This window comes from Heterodontus francisci, chromosome 37 (genome assembly GCF_036365525.1).
Source record: "Heterodontus francisci isolate sHetFra1 chromosome 37, sHetFra1.hap1, whole genome shotgun sequence".
NCBI classification, from domain to species: Eukaryota; Metazoa; Chordata; class Chondrichthyes; order Heterodontiformes; family Heterodontidae; genus Heterodontus; species Heterodontus francisci.
The window spans coordinates 261,226-281,351 of NC_090407.1; the positions used below are offsets into that span (position 1 = coordinate 261,226).

Below are 20,126 nucleotides of genomic sequence, written 5' to 3' on the forward strand. Positions count from 1 at the left end.
CTAAATTGACCTGACTAGGTCTTCTGTGTATTGGAGAAGTTGGGACTGGGTCCTTTGTTCCAACACTGTCTGCTAACATGCAAATATTTCTCCAGGCAGGAGCTTGGCAATTTCTTGGAATAGGCCCCCTTTTCTTCACAACCACAATTTTAAGTTTTAATGTTCATATGGCAAAATAACATGTGCCTCAGTCTTGGCATATGAGGTCCTGCATGACAAGAACTTGCATACAAAACACAGATGCCAATTGTTAACCATCTAGGATGTACCTAATCAAGTGAGGTGCACTGGCCCACTTCCTATCTCAATATCACTATCCTGGCTATCTCATTTCACAATACGGCCACAAAAATAAGTCAACATCCATGAATCACACATTCAGTAGCCGACAAAAAAGCCCAGAGAGGCCGATGGGGAGGAGCTGCACAAAAGGAAAAACCCTGGAGAGAATAACAAAAGGAGGCGCCCGAGAGGAGCAGCTTGAGAGGACTCGCCCCGGAGAGGAGCAGCACGAGAGGAAAGGAGGAACAAGAGAGGGGAAATGCCAGAGAGGAGCAACACGAGAGGAGGTGCCCCAGAGAGGGGAGGTGCCCCGGAGAGGGGCAACAAGAGAGGGGAGGCGCCCCGGAGAGGAGCAACAAGAGAGGGGAGGCGCCCCAGAGAGGAGCAACAAGAGAGGGGAGGCACCCCGGAGAGGAGCAACAAGAGAGAGGACTCGCCCCGGAGAGGAGCAACACGAGAGGAGGCGTCCCGAAGAGGAGCAGCACGAGGAGAGGAGCAACACGAGAGGCGGCGCCCCGGAGAGGAGCAGCACGAGAGGAGGCGCCCCGGAGAGGAGCAGCACGAGAGGAGAGGCCCCGGAGGAGGCGGAGCAGCACGAGGGGGGAGGCGCCCCGGAGAGGAGCAGCACGAGAGGAGAGGAGCAGCACGAGAGGAGAGGAGCAGCACGAGAGGAGAGGAGCAGCACGAGAGGAGAGGAGCAACACGAGAGGAGAGGAGCAACACGAGAGGAGAGGAGCAACACGAGAGGAGAGGAGCAACACGAGCGGAGAGGAGCAACACGAGCGGAGAGGAGCAACACGAGCGGAGAGGAGCAACACGAGAGGAGAGGCCCCGGAGGGGGAGGAGCAGCACGAGGGGGGAGGCGCCCCAGGGAGGAGCAGCGCGAGAGGGGAGGTGCCCCGGAGAGGAGGAGCGCGAGAGGAGAAACCCCGGAGAGGAGGAGCACAGATGAGAGGCCCCAGAGAGCAGCACAAAAGGAAAAGCCCCAAAGAGGAGCAGCACAAGAGGAGTTTCTCCGAAAGGCGCAGCACAAGATGAGAGGTACCGGCGAGTTGCAGCACTGTGATCGGACTGCAAGTCAGAACTGGACAATAAAAAAAAATTGCAAAGTGACATCACAGGACAAAAATGCATGTGGGATGAGTATACCCGTCAGCTTTAAATTCAATTTGAATTCATCAACTATAAAGTAAGACTAGATCAATTTAACAATTAAAAATCTAAAGCCATTTTGATAATTTATCATATAATTTAAATCAGTGTTCAATTAATTGATCAGATCTAGGCACTAGTTAAAATAGCAAGGGATAGTAACACTAAAGCATTCTGAATTTTTCAGTAAATTAAAAACTCGTTTATTGATATATCTCAGATAAGTTAAAAACATAACTCCCTATAAAAAAAATCTGACATCAGCAGCTGATTGGTGACACTCGATGTCAAGGTAGAGGGATTCTGAGATGCCAAATTTTAAAATGCTTACTTGCAGCAAAAAGGTGAGAATACAAGAGCATATAATGAAACGTTTCTGTAAGAACAAAATGTAGATTTGTCTCGCAATGATAAAATACCATGGAAAGTAAAGCATGAAGATAAAGTAGTCAACACAACGGGGTTAGCAACAGATTTAACAACAATGAAAGAATGATTTTTGGTTGGTTAAGAAAGACATCCTTTAACACAAGGCTAAAGATGATTGGGAAAATGGAGTGTTAGTTGGATAGCAGCCTGGAAAAAAGGATGTCTGTGTCACTGTCTCAAATTTGGGTAGTATCTGTGTTAGATTGCTAATCACTGCCTGAATTTGAGACTGCAGTTTTTCTGAAAACTTAATAACCTTGTACTTACCTTTATCTCAATAAAGTCGATTCACAATAAAGCTTTTGCACCAAGCCTGTTTCTGCCTTAGATAGGGGCATTAACCCTCCACTATCTTATCTAATCTTACACAAGTATTGAGTTGTGAATACTGGTGAGAGTGATGGGTTCACCTGGGGAGTGCAGCCAGAACTAAATCCACAGCACCACAACTGGCTCAGCTGTATTGGGGGGGGGGGGGGGGGGGGGGGGCAGGAGAAAGATTGGGAAAGCAATAGTGAAAGGGGATTCAATAGTATGGGGAAACAGACAGGTGTTTCTGTGGTCACAGACATCAATCCAGGATGGAGCCAGGATCAGGGATGTCACTGTGCGGCTACAGAGCACCCTGAGGGGGCAGGGTGAATCAAGTCTTTGGCTGTGGGAGGAAACCAGAGCATCCGGCGGGAATCCACGCGGTCACAGGGAGAACGTGCAAACTCCGCACAGGCAGTACCCAGAATCGAAGCCGGGTCGCTGGAGCTGTGAGGCTGCGGTGCTAACCACTGCGCCACCCCCAGTTTATATAGTGTAAGTATATCAATTGGAGGATAGAGCAAAGACTGCGTGGCTAGAGAGATGGTACAGGAGGGAGGGCTTTAGGTTCCTAGGACATTCAGACCAGTTCGGGGGAAGATGGGATCTGTACAGGCTGGACGGGTTGCCCCTGAACCGAGCTGGGATCAATGTTGTGGGGCAATTTGCTAGTGCTATTGGGGGTTTAAACTAACTTGGGCCGGGGCTGGGAAATGGGAACCAGGAGGTAACATTAGAGAGGAAAAACAAGCTACACAAGAGAATCGGGAGACACAGATAGCACTAGAGTAGGAAATAGTAAGGCATTAGGTAGTCAGTTTAAGAGGGAATGTAATAAGGTTTAATTAGGTTTACTGTGCATGTGTATAAATGTGCTGAGTGTGTCCTAACACCAACCCTTTAGAAACTTCACTACAAATCTTCCTCCAGTCTGAAACATCCATTAACCACTACTCTCTGTTCCCTGTCATTCAGCAATTTCATATCCATGTTGCTACTGTCCCTTTTATTCCATGAGCTAAAACTTTGCTCACATGTCTGTTGTGTGGCACTTTATCAAATGTGTTTTGGAAGTCCATGTACACATCAACTGCATTGTCCTGATCAACCTTCTCTGCTACCTCTTAAAAAAAAAACTCCAGCAATTAATGTGTAGCATTGTGTCTAGTCCTAGGCACCACACTATAGAAACGATGTGAAGGCATTGGAGAGTGTGCAGAAAAGGTTCAGGAGAATGGTTCCAGGGATGATTAACTTTAGTTAAGTAGATAGATTGGAGAAATTGGGACTGTTTTCCTTGGAGAAGGGAAGGTGGAGGGGTGATTTAATAGAGGTATTCAAAATGATGTAGCAAATGATCCAGCATATCAAATAGTAATACCCTTGTAAATATTGCAATCAATGTCACTGCCTTGAAAAGACAAAATTATGCTGGGATAAGCAATTTTGTTCCTTACCTAATGCAAGGACAAGTATTCCACTTCAGTGTGACTCAAATATTTCAAAATAAGGATGCTGCAATAAAGCAGCCGAGAAAACCTATCAAACTATTCTTAACTAGTGCTAATTACTAATCTTAGGACATACAAGTTACTTAGATTTTCACTCCTTATGATCTTCATGTACAATTACACAATATTTACATAAATTTTCATTGTAAACAGCAAGTCAGAAAATAAGGTCTGTTTTTGTTGTCTTTATGCTGCCCTATTTGTACCTCGTCTCCTGCTTCTTCCCCTCTTGCTCCTCTTCTGCACTCATCTTAAATCTTTTAGCTTTTGTGTACTCCTGCTTGTTTTTTTTTCTCTTTGGTGAGAGGTGATGGATGCCATGACGTAGTGGTGAAATATTGACAGCTGCTGGCTGTATTTCCCTTGGGGAAAACATGGCCCTCAGTGGCTTCCTTCGCATCCTCTTCCATTACTTCTGCTACCTCCTTACATCAGTTACTTCTTCAACTTCCCAATGCACTCATTACTACTCCCCATTGAATTATAAGCTCAACATATTCTCCCCTTGCTCTACCATTACTCACTTCATCCCTTGACTCAATCCCTGAGCTTGCAGTGAGAGGCTAGAGGCACCCTCACCTCAACCTGTTCCCTTGATTCCATCTTATACATCCCCTGAAAGCCTTTGTTTTCAAAATTCAACATTTGCTTAAACAAAGAAAAGCACTGTCTGCATAGGTCATTGCCACAGATGTTTGCAATTAAAGTATCTACATTTTCTAACGCATTTTTAAAAAAACTAAAATTACCATGAAGACACTTGAGAAATGCTTTCTGTAGTACAAAAACAAAAGCGAGAACAAGTGCGTAATTGGTCAGGATTTTTTTGAACTTGTAAAATTTGTTTCAAATGGCAACTTAAGTTTATCAGAAAGCATTTTGAGCAATTGGTGACAGAAAGGTAACACAATGTTATCTAGTGGACAGAGCCAGTTTATGTGGAATATTTCCATTACAAATGCAAACATTAGAATTTATAATTGGAAAAACTTGGCACAAAAATGTGACAACAGGAAGTAAGGTTTTGAAGACATGAAATTCAGCAAATATGATTTTTAATAAGGTATAGAAACGACTACGTATATAATACTGTTAGAAACTTATGAATGGGTTAGGTAAGAATAAACACAATTCGGAATGTGGGACTGCAAAGCAAATTTGACAAATAATCGATTCTTTTTAGGGCAAGAATAAAAATATACCATTACAGCATCTATCTTTCTGCATGGGTTGGCGGGGGGGTGGGGGGGGGGGGGGAAGAAAATTCATTACTTAAAAAAATTACAAAACATTTGAGGTACTTACTCTTTATTCCAATTAGTACATAAGATTATTATGGAAACGAATCAGCAGCAATATTAGTCACCTCCATTGTAAGGGCTGCTCACAGATGTTTTATAATTTGTAAAATTATAGGCATTTCAATCTCAAATTATCCATGACACTCAAAGCACTCATTCATTTCTGCAGTTTAAATATTTCCAATTACAATTCAGTTCACAACCAAATAAAAATGCACTGCGTACAAATGCATACACTCTATAGTACAAAATTCAAAACACAGTAATTTAAGCTGCACAGTCATTTCAAGGTAAAGCTTTAATACAAATATTTGGAGAGGGCATTTTGTCAAATTCTCCTAAAATTTTAGGTACAATATCAAATTAGTTTCAATTTTTACTTGGTAAAAGTTTAATTTGCTCCTGTATTTGAACAGAATTTTACAGCCAATATGTTGCATAAGAATAAGTATTTCATTCAGACTTTTTAAGTTCTTTTCCCCAACAGTTTTTTTTTTTAATAGTTTCAAAGGGAGGAGTGATTGTTGAACAGTTTTCACTCTATGCAAAGCTGCAAGTCACCAATTGAAGACATTACTTGAGGAATATAAGCAGCAAGACTTTCAACAGCTGGCCATAAATTGCAAATAATTGTTTGCCAAACCAGGAATTCAATTTTTAAATAGTATTGCTATGCTGATCAAGATAGTTGTTCCTCAACACTGATGGAAAAAAAAAGTGCCAGTAAAGCTGGTCTATTGCAACACCAGCTACCTCAAAGTAACCACTGAACTTGTGTTACACACGAAGCGCATGAAAGTTCAAGGCAGGAGACTCCATTCACAAGCACAAGAAATGACCCAATCTCTGGTTGCTAGCTTTCAAGTAGAAATATACAAATGTGCACATCCCAATTCATGTTTAAAGAACAATACATTTTTACTTTCATGAAAATGAAATTAGTTGGTCTGGGTATAAATTTGATAGGAATGTTAACCATTCATTAAATGGGGTCCTTGTTTAAATGGGAAACAATACTGCAGAAGTCGAACTAGAATATTATATCAACTCTTTAAATTTCATTGGTTTCTCTAGCTACTTCCTTTGTACAGTAGTGTATAGCAAATATAGTTTCACAAGTCAAGTGAACTCAAGCATAAAATGTAAAAAGCTAATTTTAATGTCAGGGCACAGATCAACAAAAACTATAGCCAACTATAAAATTCATTGAATAATTTCTGGCTTATACTCATGAGTATACGAAGCATTTTCAGCATAAAGTGGATACAAATCTAAGGGCTATGATGTATATCACTTGTGCAGAAACACAACTTATGCAAGTTGATATTCAGAGCCCATATACAGAATATGTTCATTCAGTGCAGCTCTCAAAAATCACCTGCTAGTTCTCAAGAAACTGAGTAAAGCATTTCACAAGCTGGCCTAATACTACTTATTTAAACAGCATTTTTATTCTGATTTATGTCCGAATTCCTCAGTTCAACATAAATTATTTGAGCCCAGCAACGTTACTCTTCCCCAACACCATGGAAATATTAGGTGAAAATCAAACTAGATTTCCAGTTCATACAAAAACTTCTCAAAGAAATTTCCTTTCTACCACCATTTCAATGCTAATTAAAGGAGCCACTGTATTAAGTAATTAGTATTTGTATTTAAGTATTGGGATAATTGTTAATGATTCTTTGATTTCCTATATAAAATGAATTGTTAGAGAGGTTTTGGAAAGGTTAATGTGGCACAGAGAGAGGGATGTTTATTTTCTTGTTTACTTCAATCTGTAATAACTTCAAGCTGAGTGTAACTATGGTGCAGAAGATATCTTTATTTAGAAGTATGGACAGCATGGGTAACCAGATTAAAAATAACTTTCCTGGTCTAGGAGGTAAACACAGTCGTGAATAAATCACGTGTGTGAAATAAGCCTAATTTGGAAAATCACTAGTTAAGTAACACAACTATCATAGTTGAAGTGGCAATAAAAACCCAATGCATTCTGTAATCCATACACCAAATAATGAAGTGTAACATTTTTGTTTCAGACCATGCAGCTTGTTTCAATTAACTTCAGTAACCATTTCACTTCACAGCAGATTTACATCAATGTTTGTAACCAATTAAAAATGCATTGTACCTAAACTGAAAGGGCCATTTTTACAACTCCCACCCTTTTCTGTTTGGCAATTCAAATTTTGTTTTTTTTTGTTTTTAAGGTTAACTAAGACAAACTTTATAAAGCATGTTGAATGTTTCAAGTGTAAACATTTATCTGGCATGTTTTATTCACTCCTTGAAGGAAAAATACAAAATTTCACAGTCCAACTGCAAAGTTTTAAATGAGGTAAATTGAATATAATTTGATTCTGTCAGTCTATTCTCAAAATTGGCTGCAGAATAACCCAATTGGATTCCAAGTCCAAAAGTCCAATTGCAGCTGGGCAGTGCATGTTGTCACAGGGTTGAGAAGGGGTTAAACTGGTTCAGCCTGTTCTACTTCAGTTAGTGATCTTCTCAATCTCATCAAGGTCATCTGTATCGAGCTTTTCAATCTTCTTGTCTGAAAAAAAAAAATCCACTTAAAAGTAAATTCTTGCCAAGCATCCTTCTGCCAATGCTGAAATACTGACATTAAATCACCAGTCAGTTTGAAGATAGAACCTTCCCAGTATGAATGGGTTTGGCGTGCAAGTCATCGACCCACTGGTACATTAAGGAATTTTTGGCTGTTGTTTTTGAAACAAACAATACTTACATACGAATAATCACATTTAATAACTGCATACCGTTTACATCTGCCTACCCAGGTGTGTTTCACATCTCGTAAAGGTGAGGTTATTATTAAAGCCGATTATTTCCTGAAGGTGGTTTTAGATAAGTGGAATGCCATCGACAGTAGGCATGTGGCTCCGCCACCTTCTATGGTGCACAGAAATATAAAGTTGGCAACCTCTGGATAGGTTATTGTATCGGAGATGTGCATTATTGCGGGTCCCGCAAGCTGCTGTTGGTTTCTATTTACCTTTCAATGGCAAATTTTTTTTTGAGGAGCAGTGGTTACAAACAGGAAGTGTGTCTGGAGATCACGGGTCTCCATTTTGCACTGTCCTCCTGAGATCATAAACAACATTTTTAAAAAAAAATCAGAAGTGTATTTACTCTCCTGAATTATTTACACCATGCCTGCATGCTTTACACAATATCAGACCAACAATACATCTTCCCCCTTTGCTAACCAGCAGAGGTGCGCATGGAATTTTACATCTGGTTGTAATAGCTCAAAAAGATGAACTGAGTAGACTTCTGATCAGCAGCAAACTAAGCAAGCATGCACAAGCAGTATTAAGCACTTTTATGTTCTCTTTTCAAACAAGAATTCACCACATCTCTTACTCAGAATAAGGATTAACAAAAGGAACAGAAGTACAGCAGGCAACATGGACTGGCATGAATCTGGCTGAGAGCCACAGCAGTGGTCTGTGGGCCACAATGTCTACCTGCTAATTAGCATTCTCCAGAACAATTAATGCTCTAACACTTGTAGATAATATGTTGACAGAATGTCACCACTGACTGGCAATTTTGTAATGTTTCCTACCGAACCTATGCAACATACACTTTTCATTATTCACTTTTCAAGCAAACACCTGTATTTCTAAACAGATGATTTTTGTATCTTCTATAAGCTGTAAGCTATTGATTTCCATTGCTCTCTTGTTCAGTTTGGTTCATTTTTCAAGGTGTATAGTGGCCGTGTTCACAATGAACCAGAAGATATACTATTTTACATATACCATTCATACCATACAACACAATGCATCATTATATGGTTGATTTCCTACAGTTCATGGACAAGTGATCTCTCCGTGTAATTGGCTCATGGCTTCTTTCACACTCAAATACTCTTCCACAAGACCTACATTTTGTTTCTTCACCTGTCCCATTTCCATCCCGTTTTGCCTTGCAACATCACCCCTTATGCCATTTAATCCCTCCTGCCTTCCACCCTATCAAAGACCTTCCCTATTGTTCTCCCATGCCCCGTACTTGCTTAAAAATTGTTAACGTATAATCTTCCATTTGACGAAAAGTCATCGACCAGAACCATTAACTCTTTCTCTTCACAGATGCTGCAAGACCGGTTGAGTATTTTCAAAATTGTTTTAATTTCTAATTCTCTTCCTGTTGCTGTCTTTTTCTTTGTCATTGCGATATCTGCATTGTTCCGAGTGCTTCTCATTGTTCCTATAAATTCTTCCATTGTCTTTCTTTTGTATATCTCCAATATCTGTGCATCTGCCACACACATAAATTTAGAGTACGACAGAAAGCTAGCTAGAAATATAAAGACAGATAGTAAGAGTTTCTATAGCTATTTAAAAAAAAGAGTTAAAGTGAGCGTTGGTCCGATAGAAAGTGAGTCTGGGGAATTAATAATGGATAATAAGGCGATGGCAGATGAATTGAACAGATATTTTGCATCAGTCTCCACTATTGAGGATACAAGTAACATCTCAATATTGGCTGCAAGTCAGTAAGTGGAAGGGAGGGAGGAACTCAAGAAAATTACAAATCACCAGGGAAGAGGTACTGAACAAATTGTTGGAGCTGCGGGCTGACAAGTCCCCGGGTCCTGATGGACTTTATCCTCGGGTGTTAAAAGAAATGGCTAGTGAGATAGCTGATGTGTTAGTTTTAATTTTCCAAAATTCCCTAGATTCGGGGAAGGTTCTTTTATTCAAAAAGGTGGGGGGGGAAAAGACAGAAAGCAGGACATGACAGGCCAGTTAGGGAAATCTGTCATAGGGAAAATGTTAGAAGCTATTATTAAAGATGTAATAGCAGGGCATTTAGAAAAATTCAAGGTAATCAGGCAGAGTTAACATGGTTTTATGAAAGGGAAATCATGTTTAACCAATTTATTGGAGTTCTTTGAGCAAGTTACATGTGCTGTGGATAAAGGAGAACTGGTGCATGCATTATACTTAGATTTCCAGAAGGCATTGGATAAGGTGCCACATCAAAGGTTACTGCAGAAAATAAAAGCTCATGGCATGGGGGTAAAATATTGGCATGGACAGAAGATTGGTTAGCTGACAGGTAACAGAGTAGGCATAAATGGGTCATTTTCTGGTTGGCAAAATGTAATGGGTGGTGTGCCACAGGGATCTGTGCTGGGGCCTCAACCTTTTACAATGTATATAAACGACTTAGATGAAGGGACCAAAGGTATGGTTACTAAATTTGCTGATGACACAAAGATAGGTAGGAAAGTAAGTTGTGAAGAGGACATAAGGAGGCTAAAAAGGGATATAGATAGGTTAAGTGAGTGGACAAAGACCTCTCTCTTTCTTTCTAGGGCGGCACAGTGGTTAGCACCGCAGCCTCACAGCTCCAGGGACCCGGGTTCAATTCTGGGTACTGCCTGTGCGGAGTTTGCAAGTTCTTCCTGTGACCGTGTAGGTTTTCGCCGGGTGCTCCGTTTTCCTCCCACAGCCAAAGACTTGCAGGCTGATGGGTAAATTGGCCATTGTAAATTGCCCCTAGTGTAGGTAGGTGGTAGGGAATATGGGATTACTGTAGGGTTAGTATAAATGGGTGGTTGTTGGTCGGCACAGACTCGGTGGGCCGAAGGGCCTGTTTCAGTGCTGTATCTCTAAATAAAAATAAAAATAAAATGGAATATGTGGGAAAATGTGAAATTGTCTACTTTGGCAGGAAGAATAAAAAAGCATATTATCTAAATGGTGAGAGATCGCAGAGCTCGGAGATGCAGAGGGATGTGGGTGTCCTGGTGCATGAATCGCAAAAGGTTAGTATGCAGGTACAGCGCGTAATTAGGAAAGCTAATAGAATGTTATTGTTTACCATGAGGGGAATTGAATACAAAAGTAGGGAGGTTATGCTTCAGCTATACAGGGCATTGGTGAGACCACATCTGGAGTACGGTGTACAGTACTGATCTCCTTATTTAAGGAAGTATGTAAATGCATTGGAGGCTGTACAGAGAAGGTTTACTGGACTAATACCTGGAATGGGCAGGCTGTCTGAGGAAAAACTAGACAGGCTAGGCTTGTATCCACTGGAATTTAGAAGAGTAAGAGGTGACTTGATTGAAAAAAGAGCCTGAGGGGTCTTGACAGGGTGGATGTGGAGAGGACGTTTCCCCTTATGGGAGAAACTAGAACTAGAGGTCACTGTTTAAAAATAAGGGGTCCCCCATTTAAGACAGAGATGAGGAGAATTTTTTTCTGAGGGTCGTGAGTCTTTGGAATTCTCTTCCTCAAAAGGCGGTGGAAGCAGAGTCTTTGAATATTTTTAAGGCAGTGGTAGATAGATTCGTGATAAGAAAGGGTGTGGAAGGTTATTGGGGGTAGGTGGAAATGTGGAATAATCAGTTCAGCCATGAACTTATTGAATGGCAAAGCAGGTTCGAAGGCCTACTCCTGCTCCTAATTCGTATGTTCCTTTACTAATATGCTCATTTAGCTCTCACTTTTTAAAAATAAAAGCCTAGGCTATGCAGGATGATGGCTTAAAGAGATGTTACGCTGAAGTGGGGGTGAACAGCAGTTGTCAGGACTGGCAAATGCTCAGAAAGGACGACTCCTTAACAGCATTTTGAAGCCAACTGAAGCGGCAGGTGTTTACTGATTGACAGTAACCAAGGTGGAGGAGGAATGGAGACATTTACAAAAATAAACTGCCAGCCAAAGGTAACTCAATCTCTAAATAAGTCCCCCAAATTTAGTCCCAGGCTTACAACACAGGAACAAACCTCTTGAGAATTTCCCTCCCACTGAGGACTTCGAATTTCAGAACTTCATACATACTATGTATTTTATTTAAAATTCATTTTTCATAGATTTTACACCTAATAAATATTAGTTACTGTAAATGTTCAGGTAGGATAGTTCAAGATGCTAGCTCAAGAAAGTTTTTGGAACTGTGTCACTGGTTAAGTCTCCCTCGTCATTTATTTTCATATTTTGCTCATTGCCCATCCTACATGCTCAGTACTGACTGACTGGCAGGTTTCAAGCCGCTTTGCCTGCTTTTGATTTGATTTGTTGCTTTTTATGAATAATGAACACAGGAAGTGTGACGTGATGTTAAATGAGTTGGATGTAAGGCTGTTTTAATGGACAATATATTATTCTGCTTCTAAAGGTGGAGCTGTATCTTTTCAAAGTCTAATAGTTAAGTTGGTTAGTCTCATATTAATCAAGAGTTTGTTTTTCTGACTGCAAGTTAGAGTTTAGGATGAAATGCATGTTTTTAAACAATCCATAGATAGTACAGACTAGATTTCATGGTCACTAATTTTCTTGAAATATATTAATGACCTAGACTTGGTCTAGACTTTACCTGCAATTTCAAAATTTGCAGATAACATAAAACTTGCAAGTATTGTGAAGTGTGAGGAGGATAGCGATAAACTTCAAGAGGACAGACAAGCTGGTGGAATGGGCAGATAAATGGCAGATGAAATTTAATGCAGAAAAGTATGAAGTGATTCATTTTGGTAGGAAGAACAAGGAGAGGCAATACAAATTAAGGGTACAGTTCTAAAGGGGGTGCAGGAGCAGAGGGACTTGGGCGTATATGTGTATAAATCATTGAAGTGGCAGGGCACGGTGAGAAAGCAGTTAATAAAGCATAAGGGATCCTGGGATTTATAAATAGGGGCTTAGAGTACAAAAGTAATGAGGTTACGATAAACCTGTATAAAAACCACTGGTCTCAACTGGAGTACTGTGTTCAGTTCTGGGCACCACACTTTAGGAAGGAGGTGAAGGCATCAGAGAGGGTGCAGAGAAGATTCACGAAAATGGTTCCAGGGATGAGGAACTTTAGTTACATTGTTACGAAAGTGCCTCTGTGTTTTAAGTTTTATTTTGAGGATTCTTTTTGAAAGATTGAAATAATGTTAAACTTTGGGGTTTTCAAAGGGGTCATGTAAATACCACTTGACTTTGAAAAACAGTTCCTGGAAATGTTTTTTTTTATATAAAGGAGGTCAATGAGAGAGATATGTTGTGAGGAAACGAGCCTTTCTGGGAAAGCACCGGACTTCCAGCAACAAGGCTTCCTGGGAAACCAGCTGACTTTCAGCTCAATAAACAGAAAACTTTGGACACCTGGAGAAGTTGTTAACAAACGACAGGTCAAGATTGATGGAGATCAAAAGGTTGACCTCATCAGTTTTGCTTTTAAATTGTTTTGAGTTGGGGTTGAACTGTATAAAAAGGGAGAGAATTTCCAATGAGAGAATTCCCAAGGAAAAGCACAGCCCAGCTCAGCTTTCTAGCACCTCTCTAAAATACTCTGAGAAGTCCACGGTGTCAACTCATCTCGTCTCCTGTCTTTGAAAAGCCTGCTAAATTAATTTTCAACACCGCCTGAAAAGAACTATTTTGAAAGATCCCAGTGACCCGTGTACGTGTACTTGGAGGCCAGACTGTATGCCAGTTCTGGAACACAACATATCTCATCTGCTGTTTCTTCAAGAATAAGTATTCAGCCCAAGTGTTTTTTTTGTCTGTAATAGAGCTCTAAAAACAAAAATCCCTTTACTTTTCCAGTTAATGTGTGTGTGTGTGTGTGTGTGTGTGTGTGTGTGTGAGAGAGTGTGAGTGTGAGTGTGAGAGAGAGAGAGAGAGAGAGAGGGGGCTAAGGTAAAAAAGGAACCTTAATATTTCAATCTGTGTGTTTATGCTTTATTTCATTACTGGTTAAAACTTTGTTTTACAATAAACTGATTATTTTGTTGTTTATTAAAGAAACCTGGTTGGTGTGTTTTATTCTGGGATAAAAATAGAGTATATGATTGACCGTATCGATAAGTGGGAAAAAAATTTAAAAATATGTTGTGACCCGTGGAGAAGTGGAACGAGAACAAACAGTGCAGTCCTCCCGCCTCAGTCGTAAGAAGTGGATAGGTTGGAGAAGCTGGGGCTGTTCTCCTTGAAGAGAAGATTAAGAGGAGATTTGATAGAGGTGTTCAAAATCATGAGGGATCTGGATAGAGTAGATAGGGAGAAACTGTTCCCACTGGCCGAAGGATCCAGAACCAGAGGACACCGATTTAAGATGATTGGCAAAAGAACCAGAGGTGACATGAGGAAAAACTATTTAGGATCTGGAATGCACTGCCTGAGTGTGGTCGAGGCCTTCAAAAAAGAATTGGACAATTATCTGAAGAGAAAAAATTTGTAGGGCTATGGGGAAAAGGCAGGTGAGTGGGACTAGGTAAGTTGCTTTTGCAGAGAGCCAGCCTCCTTCCGTGCTGAACTCCATGACGCAGTGTTAACCCAATTGGAAAATGGAGACCTTTGACTCTTATGCTAATGGGATATTTTTTCTAGATTGGGGTGTTTCTCCATATATTCTTAATGATTGGCTTTCTTTTTCATACAAAAGAATTTTTGAAAGGAATTTGAATGAGCCACTGGCTGCAAGAAATTTTCCTGTTAAATGTGTAGAGAAGTGCGACGTGATGGACAGAAATCACCCACACTTGTAACACCTCAGATATTCGTAAGTGTGGATCACAAGGCTTTAAGCAACTGAAAATTATATACAAACAAGCTGGATTCTGTGGAACAAAACCTTTTACAAGATGATTGGTAGATCAGAAAAAGTGGGGAGGAACATTCATTTAAAAATATAATCTGCAAGGTTTTTAGTCTAATAATGCAGGACACATTTTAGGGTTTTACCTTGGAATTTGAAATAAACAGTTAGAACAATCCAAAGTTAGACCACATGGTTAAGTCGAGATTTGTTCAGCTTAATAGGATAATTCACCATTAATTGCATCTCAGGTTCTGTAAAATGTGACTTATCTTCCTCATTGCTACAATTGTGGTGCCAGAAGTCTTTTAATAACAGAACTTAAAAGGACTAAATGACATACTGAAATGGTCCTGGATTCGGTTGAGGATGTTCATGCTGTATTTGCTGTCTACCATGTTAATAGCCAAGCCACGTTTGCCAAAACGACCTGTTCGCCCAATTCTGTGAAGGTATGTCTCGCAGTCTGGATTACCATCTTTATCCACAGGAAGGTCAAAGTTTATAACGACGGAGACCTGCTCAACATCAATACCTGGTTTGAAATTAATCACAAAGTTTTACCAAACAGCCAATTTCTTATCTGGAGACTACAAAATAATTTAATAAAATGTAAGCACGTTTCCTCCAATGATGTTGGTGGCAGTGAGGAGGAAAACAAAATCATATATACCTCGCTAAGTATAGGCTCACCCAAAGTCTTTTTATAAATATATCTCAAATTATGAAAGTCTGTAAACATTTATCCCCTCACTCCATTTTCATCCCTTTTTGAAGGTGGCAACTCAGGCTGAGACACTGTTCCACATACCCACCAGTATAGTGGCTACTCTTCTGGCTCGAGTCTTGACACTAGACTACTGAATTGATTATGTGTGGACAGATGAATGAATGAGGGGTCATCATGTCTAATCCCATCTTCACCAGCTTCCATAAAACAAATTGCACTTGTGTAGTATCTTTACATTAGAAAGCATCCCAAGGTGCTTTACAAAGATTAAGGAAATGGACACTGAGCTGCAGAGAGTTTGGAAGAAGTGATTAATGGCATGGTTGAAAAAATGGGTCTTAAGGTTTTTAAAGGTAGAGGAACAGATGGAGAGGCAGAGGAGTTTAGGGCAAGAGTTTCAGGGCTGTGGGCGTTGCCACCAATGGCAGGGCAGATTCTGGAATCAGAGGACAGGAGGGGATATAGAAATTAAATATGTTGTACAGACATGGTGTGGAGGCTATGGAAGGAGAGAAAATGAGACTGAAGATTCTAAATTTAGTACATTAAGGGATGGAAAACTAGTGCAAGTTAGTGTGGGTTATGGACAGCTGAGCTTTGGGCAACTTGAAATTTAAGTAGGTTGGCACTTAGGTGACCAGCAAAGTGGACATTGGAAAAGTGAAGCCAAGGTGACAAAGCGTGGTTAAGCGTTTTAGTGGCAAAGGGGTTGAGGCAGGTAAAATTGTGGAGGTGGAAATATGCCTTGATAATGGATAGCATGTGGTATTTGGTGCTCAGCTCTCAGTTGAACATGATGCCAAGGATTTGCACAATCTAATTGAGCCTGAGCAAAAGTTTGAGAAGGGTGATGGAATTAGTGCTACTGAAGCAGAGTTTAAGGCAGGCCCAGAAAACAATGGCTTTGGTCTTCCCGCTATTCATTTGGCAGAAAATATTGACTCATTCACCAGCAACCCAATTTTAAACAAAACCAAAATGCTTATTATTTGAAAAGTAACAGCAGTTTGAGTACACAAATCAAAATCTAGAAATCTATTAATATCTTCCAAACTATAGAATTATAGATATACTGCTAATGCTTAATATAATTGTGTTTGATTAGGAAATGATAATTATTTAATAGGGTTTACTTCATCCTTTGGAAACAGAAGCACACCCTAGTTTGATAGGTTCAGGAAATGCCATGTTCCCAATACGCACAAGTAGTGCTGCTACTGTGGCACACATCGTTACTCCTACTATGCTGAAGAAAGAACCAGGATCTGCCAGGGTACCAGTTCTTCTGACTTGAAACGAATCACCCATTTAGCACAAACTACCTTGAAACTGGATGGAAGGGAAAACTTGTGGAGGATGCATATCAACTGGTGAATGAAAACACCCTCCCACATAGATAATCTATCTAAATTCTTAATTCTCCACACAATGTAGTGGCATACCAATGTAGCACAAAAGAACTAGGAAGTTGAAGTAACCAAGTAGGAGCTATGAATTAACTGTCAAGGTCAATCTACCAAAAGCATTACACCATGGGCTGCAGGTTATCCCAACCAGTAATATTCAGTAAATGTGCAAGTACGCTCCATGTGGTAGCAGAGCTTTTATCATCAATTGGTACTTGGCAAGAGATACCCAGGAAGTAGTTGTAGAATGGGAACAGTTCTTAGTCTACCTCCTAGCCCTTTTACTTGCCAAGACGCTAGCAGAGTAGGATGCAGTTAATCATCCATTTGATCATTCATTCTTAATTACTGTTTGCTTTTGCTTTGAGCCAGGGGAACTGGTAATTTAAGATTTTTTTGCCACAAACTTTGGTGATGAAAAGGCCAACATGAGTAGCAAGGTAGTATCAGCTGGGAAAAAAAAAGGAGATCCTGGAGGTGCACTATGATGTGGATGTACAAGTTAAAAAAAATGCCACAACCATGTTTTCATATACATTCTCAGCTTGTGGTTTTCCTCAAAATCAACAATCTATGGTATGTGGAAAATGCATAATGAAGCCTGCTTTTAATTAGGGGATCTCAGGGATGAATTTTAGCAGACAAAAACAGATGGTTTGGGTCAGACGTCAAGATTTAAAAAATCTGGAACCCAACCCCAACCAGGCTCCGCCTGTCGACATCTGTCTGGGTTAACATAGCAGACAAGGAGCAGGCAGCCAACTAGCTCCCAAGAGGTGGGGGATGACAATTTAAGTATTTTAATGAGACTGAAAGCCTCTCATTTATCCTGTTTTGCAGGTTGTTACGATCCTGTCGTTTTTTTTCCTGGGAAGAATGCGATGCGCCTTTAAGGCTGGAAAAGGAGCAGTACTGCTTTAAGGCAGCAAGCTCCAGCGACTGAGTAAAAGAATGCATTCTCGTTGCCTTGGGATACAGCCACTCAGACTATGATTCAAACAGTGCATTCTGGTTGCCTGGGATATAGCCACTCGGGACCAAGGACACAAGATATATTATTGCCGAATGACGTTTGAAACTAGCTGAAAAACTGGCTTTTGACAGAGACACAGACAGCTGGACCAGCATATACTGAAGGAAGTGAGAGCTCTCGGTTTATTTAAACCCCATTATATTCTCAGAATTCTAATGTCAAGCCAGATTAATTTCTGAAAATAAAATAACCAAATTCCTTTAACTACTGAACTGTAATTGTTGAAGTTCATCGCTGGAAATGAACAGCATCAATTCAACTGCTGAATTAGACTATGGACTGTTCTAGTGTTGAAGAACTTTTCTCCCCCACATCGGACGCCTGAGAGAACTTCAAGCTACCTTGGACCATTCCGCATTGGAAGATTTCACTTCGGCAGGAGCGTAAATCTGCAAGGGCACTAATTGTTTCTATTTTAAGTGTTGTTTATATATTAGTAATGCTGAATAATTTAGCTTTTCTAATTAAACAGTTAATTTGTTGATCTAAAGACACCTGGTTTAGTTAGCCTCATTCAGGGGTTAATATATGGTACAATTTGGCTGAGTCTTTCTTTAACTTGGAAAGTTTAAGATGATATGTTAGGCGATCTGTGGAGGGACAGGCCTGAATCAATGGTGTGTTTCTCCCACCACAATCAGAATCATACTTTGTTGGGGGCTTTGACTGGAGCAGTCGGTCATAACATATTAATTGGGGGCTCACGAGATTGAATCATATTTAATTCATGTCCGGGATCAGAATCAGACTAATTTGGAGGGCTCGCATTTGGAATCATATTAATTACTCATCTTTGGGATAATATATTTAAATTGGGGTCTTGCATTTGGCATCATATTTAATTGCTCTCGCGTCTGGGATCATAGCAATTGGAAACTCGATTGTTAGGATACAAATCTAACACCAATTACAAAGAAATAAACAAAAACAGGTCTCTCGTATAATAAGATACAGTCTATACCATTGTAATGGCATTAGTGGTTGTAGCAGAGGTTTTGGGAAAGCAGAATGTTTCCCTGAGTGACTTGATAACTTTAACTAAGAACAAATTAAAAGAGTTGGCAGCAAAATTGGGGTCAGAATTGAAATCAGGTGCCAAAAAAGCAGAGATAATTGACATCATAGCCAAACATCTGGAATTAGAAGATGAAGGGAATACGAGGAACAAGAAAGGGAATGCAAGGGACAAGAAGGTAGTAGGTCCGAGAGTGATGCAATGGTATTGGCTAGGATTCAGTTAGAAATGAAAAAACTTGAGACAGAGAAAGAATTAAGATAACTTGAACTGGAAAAAGAGGAAAAGGAAAAAGAAAAAGCAACAGAAATACGAAAACCTGAATTGGAAGAAAGGGAGAAAGAGAGAGGATTTCAGAGAGAAAGTGTAAGAGAGGGAATTTAAGTTAAAAGAGACGGAACTAAGACAAAAGGGTAGTCTTAAATCCAGGGAAAATTCGGGTCAGGAAGAAGTTGAATTTAGATCAGGACCCAACGAAAAGTTGTTTAAATTTATACAGGTTCTTCCTAAGTTCGAGGAAAGGGACATAGAGGCATTTTTCATATCTTTTGAAAAAAATAGCCAGAGGAAATGGCCAAAAGAAAGCTGGACATTGCACATATAGGGCAGGCTGGTAGGCAGAGTTCATGAAGCTTATGCCATTCTTCCTGAAGAGGCCTTTGCAAATTATGACATGGCAAAAAAGGCTATTCTCGCTGCATATGAGTTAGTCCCTGAAACTTACCATCAGAAGTTTAGGAACTTAGAGATTGGCTGGGCAAACATATTTAGAATTTGAGTGGGTGAAGCAAATTAACTTTGACCTTTGGATACAAACATTAAAGATAACCACATACGAGAACCTTCGAGAATTGCTCCTTAGAACAGTTTAAAAACTTCATTCCTTCAGTAGTGAGAACTCATATAGATAACCTGAAAATTTTGAAAGCTAGGCAAGCAACAGAGATTGATGATTTTGAGCTCGTGAATAAGCCAACCTATTTTGTCCGTCACCCCAATAAACCCGAGAAGGATAGAAAGTGGGTGAGTGAAAGGAAGGCAAGGAGCTGGGGACAAGAAGGAACAGCTGGAAATGCCCCAGGATCACCACCTCAGGTCAGAAAGAAAGCTGCTGAGGGTAGAAGTGACGTTCGCAAGCCCAAGTGTCATCATTGCAACGAAATGGGTTATCTTCGTTCAGAGTGCTGGAAATTGCGAGGTAAACCCATAGCACTTGTTGGGGTATGCAAAGTTAGTGCAGAGGAAAAGACTAACTGAATGTATAGCAGACCAGGCTATAGCTTTAACGACAGCTGTGAATGTGAAACCAGATACTAAAACTAAAAGGAGTGCAGAGGTTAAGAATAAAATACCTGAGAGTTATAATGTTTTTTTGTCAAAAG

At 40.2% G+C, this 20,126-nt stretch overlaps 1 protein-coding gene across 2 annotated transcripts in view; it reads right to left on the reverse strand.

Moving 5' to 3' along the window:
• Positions 1 to 4,977: 4,977 nt before the first annotated feature.
• ddx19a (DEAD-box helicase 19a) overlaps positions 4,978 to 20,126 on the reverse strand; it is a 90,873-nt gene continuing 75,724 nt past the window's right edge. For both annotated transcript variants that reach the window (XM_068016815.1, XM_068016814.1), the window contains 2 exons: positions 14,904 to 15,095; positions 4,978 to 7,544 (listed from right to left, as the gene is read on the reverse strand). In XM_068016815.1, the coding sequence (XP_067872916.1) occupies positions 7,483 to 7,544; positions 14,904 to 15,095 (254 nt within the window). In that variant the 3' untranslated portion in view covers positions 4,978 to 7,482. The remainder of the gene's footprint in view (positions 7,545 to 14,903; positions 15,096 to 20,126) is intronic.